General features: G+C 37.7%; 1 protein-coding gene across 2 annotated transcripts in view; it reads left to right on the forward strand.

The window, feature by feature from the left end:
- LOC113240343 overlaps positions 1 to 7,293 on the forward strand; it is a 24,647-nt gene extending 17,354 nt beyond the window's left edge. Inside the window, exons 2-4 of one of the 2 annotated variants that reach the window (XM_026477621.1) lie at positions 695 to 972; positions 1,829 to 1,936; positions 6,656 to 7,293. In XM_026477621.1, coding sequence (XP_026333406.1) covers positions 695 to 972; positions 1,829 to 1,936; positions 6,656 to 6,745 — 476 coding nt within the window. In that variant the 3' untranslated portion in view covers positions 6,746 to 7,293. Of the gene's footprint in view, positions 1 to 691; positions 973 to 1,828; positions 1,937 to 6,655 lie in introns of both variants that reach the window. The other variant, XM_026477620.1, reaches the window with a different exon arrangement.
- Positions 7,294 to 8,324: the final 1,031 nt, after the last annotated feature.

Below are 8,324 nucleotides of genomic sequence, written 5' to 3' on the forward strand. Positions count from 1 at the left end.
GATGAGAGTAACGGATGGAAAACACAAATATCTTCACTCCGTCACTATCATTTTGCCGGTCTGGCCAAATGCACTGGATGTACACCAACTGATCCCTGAACGCGATTCGCAAAAGCGTTTCACTTTGGAGGGTTTTCCGCCGTGTGTACTGTGGTCGCTATCCAGTCGGCACAGAGCCTACCACAATGCTAAGCAGATGGACACTTGTGACGCCCTCGGTCGCCTCTTACGACCCCCACGGGCATGTATGGGGAGGCGACAATGTATTCTTAAGCCGTCGCCCCACGGCTTATTATAATTTCCACAAAGATTCTATTTTGAAGATCTTTCTACTGAAATTATCCTATCGTACGTGGTAGACACTGTACTACTCATGTTATGACGAGTACAGCGGTACTTCTCATAACATAGGGTAGATCGTATTGTTTTCACCATCACGGAACATAAAGAAAGTTAACTTTCTCTGTGCTGGCTTTTCACTTATGGTTGTTTACACGGCCAAGGCGACGGAATAACATAAATATCTTAATACCCCTACTGTTAAACCGAGATATTGACAAAATTGTTACGATGAATCTAAAGCTGGTCACTTACTTACGTGCGCTGTACGTACGCAAAAGTGCTGTACTGAAGCGTCTTAAAAAAACAGTGTTTATTTCGAAGTTTAATGTACGCATTTTTTGTTTAACAGCAGGCGCTGTATCAGGAGGCGGGCAATGGACGCGAGCGCCACCAGCACCTCCACCAGGTGTAGTCGGCGTCGGCGGCAATGTAGGCCTTGGGGCCGTTGCGGCCACCGGCACACGAGGTCGAAGAGCCAATACACAACGACACTCACCCGCTGCAGCCGCTGCTATGCAAATGCCGCATGCGGGGCTGTCCGCAGCGGCGGTACAAGCTTTGGCCAACGGGTGGAGTCTACCTGGACAATTGACGCAAGCGCAGACACAGCAGGTGCTACGGCTAGCGCAGGTATGTCTTGTCTAATATTTGAAATCATTCATTCTTATTTCACTCAACAAAATGCTAATGAAAACCGTTTTCAAACTTCGTCTCTATTGGTCACCTAGCAAGCAGGATAGTCGCAGGATAGTAGGTAGTATAGTGATATTCCTATAGTAGCCACGTGGGCCGTGGTTTAGCGCACATGGCTGCGTTTATCTCTGCCAGAATGATAACAAGAAATAAAGGTTTTTCAATTACCGAAACCCCGCCGTAAACCGTTTGTTTAGTGATTTAGATATCCGGTTAATAATTTGAGATTTCTACGATCTAATTTAGACTGGGCTATGAAGAGTTGCAATTCGAGTATTTAAACTATTTAGAGAAGAACGGATAAGCTTAGCATTGTTGTAGGACCATTGTGTAGGGCAATTAAAATTTGCATTGATATAGTGGTGGTGATTGTTTGTATTATTACACTCCCACTATAGCCTATAGCTCTCAAAGTGGATATGAGCTAAGAATTGCTGTGATTTCGAATACTAACATGACATGTGATGAAAGGGATAGAGTCTCAGCATATTGTTGTTTTTCAGCCACCGCCGGTGATGTCTGTCGGACACTGTCGGGACATGACAATTAAATCTAATTAAGGAACTTCATTTTCATTTTTTTAGCCCTTACTATCCATTTCCCTCCTCCAATCTTCGCTACGCTGCCGCTACAGGCGAACATCTCATGTGAGCAGCTAGCTCGTCACACCACCTCCATATGACTTAAAAATGGAGATGCATCTTCCCATTTCTATATTCGAGGAAACTCTAATCAACCCGAAAACATAATGATTATATAACAGTATCTTGATATACTACGTTTTTGTGTGCAGGCGCAGGTGGCTGCGCAGGCGCAGGCCGCGGCGCGGTACAGCAACGCGGTGGCGGCCGCCGCCGCCGCTTCGCTGCCGCACCGGTCGCAGCACCAACGGAACTCACAGGTCAGTGCGTTCCCTACCTTAGAATGAGCTTGTTATTAAGTCAGCACGATTCAGCACATGACCGTGCTAAAATGTTTTTAATGTTATGCACGGTATTCATCAGGCGCTAATTTGGTGGCTATTACAGTATGTGTTTGAGTGGCTTCGTAGCCACTGCTCATTTTTATGTTTCATGAAGTTCTGGTGTATTAAGATGCCAACTAGCAACAGATATCATTGTTTAGGTTCTATATTTCCCTTCGACAGAGTGTAAGTTTAATGACTATAATGATTTATTACAGTTTGTGTCAAATAGCATGGCAATAGCGATCACTCACCCTACTTTCATCCCGAACACATAATTCGCAGCGACTGATCGCCGATTCCCTACGCAATTGTCGCAATTTTGGCATCGCGTGATTAACATAATAAAAGTCGGTGATGTAACTTAACAAATAAATGAAATTGAGGCATGTCACTATGTTATGCTCAGGGGGTCTACTCTCGATCTCCGCCCGACATCCGTCCGAAACAATTACTGCCAAATAAGCACTACTTGACTAAATGAAAAGACGCGTAATTGAGCTTCATTCTTGATACTGGTCTTTTAATTTTGTCGAATATTACTTATTTGACATTAATTGTTTCGGGCGGATGTCGGACGGAGATCGAGAGTAGACCCCCAGGTCACACAGAGGCGGCTGCCGATAAATACAGTTTCTTTAGCTTAATAATTTCATAAATATAAAATACTTCAATTTCCTTTTGGCAGGTATAAAAATACTACAGACGTCTAAAAAAAAAGCTTTTTTCCCCCCACTTTTTACGCCAGATCTTTGGGCCATTTTCATTTACATCTATTAAACTGTATTCCGTGTGGGAGTGCGCTTGCATTCGGTCGAGTTTCGGAAATATTCACGTTATAAATTTGGTATTTTGTTTTGTTACTTAGGGTGTTGTGTTGTGTACTTAGGGATTAGGATGTACTTAGGTTTGATTTGCTTTATTAATTTGCTTTGCTGTTCTGTTTTGTTTTGACGATTTTTTATTCACTGCATCCTTATTAGTTACTCAATTAAACGAAGACCAAAACATACAACCTGAATTAGTGGCATCTAAATGTCGTCGCCGTGTCAATATATTCGTCGGATTGACCACAACATTGAGGAACAGTACACTAATTTCATAATAAATATAAGCAACAGCGACTCTCTGGAATCGGATCCTGAAAATGACGGTTTTGTATAATATTAACATTATATTATTGCGTTTTTTATTATATACATACTTAAAAAAAATGAAGATATTATATATATTTCATCAATATGTTTCCTTACTATGAAACTATTTAAATGTTTATAACCCCCGACGTCATCTGTACGTCAAAGTGACCTCTATCACGATACGCTCTGACGATAATTTCGCACGTTACTAGGAACATTGGAGAGTATCGTTTTCGCAAATGACGTATACAGTGCAGTGGTAGGAAGGGGTGATTGATCGCTAATGCCATGTTATTTGACACAAACTATAGATACGCTGTGGAGAATTTGTCATGACGAAGATTCAAACAATTCGTCAATAGAATATTTATAAATAATAATTTTGAGTTAATTTATACAAAAAAACTTTATCAACATACCATAATATCAAAGGGCATTTCACTTCAGTTAACGCGCTGCTTTTCGGAAATAGTGGCCCGAACAAAAATAGTTTCTTTTTTGACTTACTGAGATTTAAATGATTGGCACTAATTTCACGCTTCTTACCACGGTATGACCATGTCATGTTGAGAAAATAAAAGAAGTCATACCGTGGAAAGAAGCCTGAAATTAGTAATAATCATTTAGTGAATAACCACGAAAGCCTTAAAATCTATATTACTGAGATTTGTTTAGAAAATGCTAAATTTTATTGGGAATGGGACACCGAACTTTTCAGTTTTCTACGATATGTAAAATTTGCTCGGCAAATGTTTAAAACCATTGAAATCGATTATTTGAGATACGCGACTATTCTAGAAAGCCATCGAATTGTTGCTAGCGATCGTGTTAAAATCTTCACAATTTTGTATGGTACAATTTACCAGCCCTAGCGGTCCAAAGAGGTATTATATTTTTGTATGCAAATATTTTACACGGTCGCTTGCAGCCACTGGCACTGTAAACTCATGAATTGAGATTACACTGATCATTGTAAAATTCTTCATTATTTTTTAAGACAAAATGTACAACGCTCCTAGTGGTTCAAAGAAGTACTCAATGTTCTTGTATAAAAAAATTACACTGACGCTTGCGACAACTGTCACTGTAAACTCATACAACTGTGAATCTGGACAATGACACCTGTTGCAAATTAATAGAAAATGTAACCCTAGAACATCGAGTATATAACCAGAAATAGAGGCGAAATAATGGCAATTCATCCCTGACAACTCATCAGGTCTTATATCACTTTTAAATATCAACTCTCGTTTGCGCTGAAATCACAAATTAGAAAACTGAAATAGTACAGCGCCAACAACTGACCTGTGTGTACGTCTCCATATTCCACAAATGTTCTGTATTTATTGTAATAAAAATAATATCTCTAAAATGGGGGCTGTTCCATTCGGTGGTGTGGGAAAACAGCAAAACATCTAGTTGCAAAACAAATGGGATCACATTTCATCGGTAATTAAATATGTAATTTTGCAATTTTCGTCCATTATTACAAAGCTGAAGTAAAACTGGTCGACTTGAAGTGAAACAATTGACGACACCCGTCAATTGTTTCGAATTCGGGCTGGCCAATCGAGCGCAGTTGTCACAGTAATGATTAGGCAGAATAGTTTTAAACAAATTAATAAATTAATTTCGTCTCTATTTCTGGTTATATACTCGATGCCCTAGAAACAACCAGCGTGGAATGTAAAACCAGCGGACAGCGCCTCAGCATTTTCGCCTCAAAAATGACACGCAACACCAAAACCAAGCCTAAAGGCTGGCGCGGATGTCGACTTGAACTGGCTATTGCCTTGATTTGTTACGTCAACTAGTTTATACGCGTGCGGGTCTCGTTTTACGCATCGAAATTACAATATTGGTGTACTATTATGAAATAAAACTTAGTTATGCGGACAAAAAGGTTAAACTCTCAGTATTGCAAATTTTCAGTCTCACCTGTAGCTATTACTTGCTGCACTAAGTCAATGAGTGGAGTGTTGATACCTACATTAAATAATAAAAAGCTGTCAGTATAAAAAGTCTTTTTCATTCAATTTAAAATTTAATTCTGTTAAACTGGGGACCAGTTGTTACTACAGTCTATTCAGACGGGCCATTCCTTAAATATTTCGTTTAAAAAAAGTAAATAATGTTTCCTTTTATACTCCGTCCAACCATTTATTTAACTTTTGATACCTCGAATTCTAATCAATTAGTGATTTATAACAATCGATTTTATGAGAGATATAAATAGAGATATTTTCTGATTGGGATCGTGAAGAATTAATAATTAATGTTAATGAGGATTCAAGTGATGTGATGTGATTTTATATTATTATTTATAATTTATTTCATTTCATTATAATTTATTAGACAGGTATCGAAATTTATCAACTTGAATAATCTCGTTACATAATCTGTAGGTAAATAAAATCTTTTTTATACGTGATTAAGTCCCGAATTAAAAATCAAATAATATAATCTGCAGGCTCGATAAATATTGGAGATAAAGAACACGTCGCTTCACTAAAATTACAAAATAAAAGAGTCCAGGAAGTATTACATTTTTTTATTATGGTTGTATGTCAATAATTATGGAACTTCGGAGGCATGCATATGTCAAAAGTTAAATAAATGGTCGTACGGAGTATAGGCAATGTAAGTGCGGTTGCATGGGACTGTAATTATCTGTATTTAATTTAGGCGGGGCTCTGTATGTATATAATTGAATGTGTGTGTCAGTTATTTCTTGAACATGGCAGGCTGTAAAATAGTAGAAGTATCAGTAGCGCTGTAAAACAGTTTTGCTGTTCTACAGATCTTTTTTATTGCCACCACTATTGCCTGATACGTAAATCTTGTGTGTAATGCAGATTATACAGTGTGTCCGGGGATGTAATACAAAAATATACTGTACTAGTTCAATTGCGCAGGGGTCGTTTTATTCAAAGTCATAGGAGTAGAGTGATAATTGTTAAAAACTAACAATAAAGTACAAAAAATAACTATGTTAATGTCCTTGTTTTCGTAGTACCTTTGAAAAACTAGGAAAATTGGAAATTTGTTTCTTTAATCATCCCGTTCTTATTAGCACAAAATGTACTAGAATTTTGTTATTTTAGGTAGTTAATGTTCTTAGTTTTCAAATCACATCAAAATGTAGCCTGACGGAATCTGTGAACCCATCTCGCAGGCGTTTAAGTAGGCAAGGGTAATTTTCTCCAAATAAAAATTAAAGTAGCTGTATTTTGAAGGGTACGGACTCTCATATGGGGGTGTTTGTGTCGATGAAATTGACCATTTAATGTTTTTACACTACGTCCCCTGACACACTGTATTTATTATTGATGTGTTGATATAATTCAACAACCTTATTATAATTATGTATATGTATGTATATTCCATTTGCCTTTAAATTTTCAGTACCTGAAAATGTTTTCAATGTATTTTGTACTAATAAAAAATATATATTCCATGAGTGTGTATCGTAGTTGAATGATTGTGTAAGTGTAAAGTGTGTGTTGTCCTATTGCAGTTTCCAAATAACGCGATCACGATGTCGATGGGTCAGCAGCCCCCCCCGCTCCTCGTGCGCAGCTCCGCCAACACTACCACTATGAAGTGAGCATCACCTGTTAGCATTGTCCTAATACCTCACTTACATGTATCAACATCATCAATCCGTAAAAAGGCCGTAGTCCGGCCACGCTCGGCCAATGCGGGTTGCGGACATTCGTTTTCAGGGGTTGTGAACCTTCTTCGACATGCAAGTTTCATCGCAATGTATTGCTTCACCTTTAACAAGAATTATTGCTAATAAACAATCACAATGTAATTAGAAATTAAAAGCCATAGGTACATGACGCGAGAGGTATTCGAATCATTGACGTTTCTCTCCACTGGGCTACCATCGCACTTACATCCGACATCTGATTATTGCCGGTCCTATGTAGAAATAGATAAATCCATTTGTATATTATATTTCTGACAAGAGATTTCAGATTTCAACATGCACGCCTGTTTGGATTTTGCAATGTTCATCTGACTTTTAAAAACTTCCATCTAGTTGAGATATGATCGAAATAAATTTTTGTACAATTCAATACAATGCTGTCCTTATTGCATACAAGAACAAATTAAAAAATAGATAAAACACTAAACGCAAGCTACAACAAACTGCTTTATTTCTGAATAGCAATCTCTTTTAAACAACCATCATTTTTAATTCTGGGCCCCTAATAAAAAAAGTTTGCACACCCCTGGTCTAGCTTGAGATCTGGTTTGGAGTGGTTACACATTTCTGCCACGTTAGATTTAACACATCTGTAATAAATACAAAAGTTGAAAACGTCCTGAAGATGATGGCGCCAGCAATGAAAATTATCACAACTGTGATAAATAATATCGACATACTGTTATGCTATCTATTGCCTGTATACTTCCAGTTTACATTGTGCGTCAGATCTTAAAATAACTGACTAAGTTCCATATAAAGAAAAAGTGCCTTTTGCACACTTGGAATTACGAAATAGAGGTCAAGGCGAGCTTCATTGCCGTTACGCTTTTGATAGACTTTTTCGAACGTCTGACGTCGTTGGTCCTATGGACAAAATGGAACCAGTGTCTCCACCATGAGGCTACAATGACAGTTGTCAGTGGCAGTAACTCCGATGAAGACATAAACAATCCGTCAATACAATAATCGTTATTTATAGTTTTTGTCAGGGTTCGAAATGAACATCTTGATAATATTATTTTCTTTGATCCGTGTGAAAAACATTTTATGAAATTTGACCAACTTCTGCTCCCCGGATTTATTTCGTCCCATACAATGAAATGATTTTTACATAATTGAGTCAATCGCACAAAAAAAAAATTAGATCAATTTTATTCATTTTTCTGGAGCTTACGCTTGACCAAAAAATTTACTATGCCAAAATTGTTTTCACAAAAAAGACTTAATTTTTTCGTAAGACAGTTTCCTTATATCTTCTATGGTTTCGGATTTCCTCATACCTCTGTAAATCCGAAAATTACCCATGCTCATACATCGTTGTCTGTTTAGTTTTTAACCGATTTCAAAAAAGGAGGAGGTGCTCAATTCGACCGTACGTTTTTTTGTGTGTATGTTACGCGATAACTCCAGGAAAATTTGTGAACCGATTTTGATGCTTCTTTTTTGTTGGAAACAGGGTACCTTGGCA

The sequence above is a fragment of the Hyposmocoma kahamanoa genome, unplaced genomic scaffold (genome assembly GCF_003589595.1).
Source record: "Hyposmocoma kahamanoa isolate Upper Pololo Valley unplaced genomic scaffold, ASM358959v1 134, whole genome shotgun sequence".
Taxonomy (NCBI): Eukaryota; Metazoa; Arthropoda; class Insecta; order Lepidoptera; family Cosmopterigidae; genus Hyposmocoma; species Hyposmocoma kahamanoa.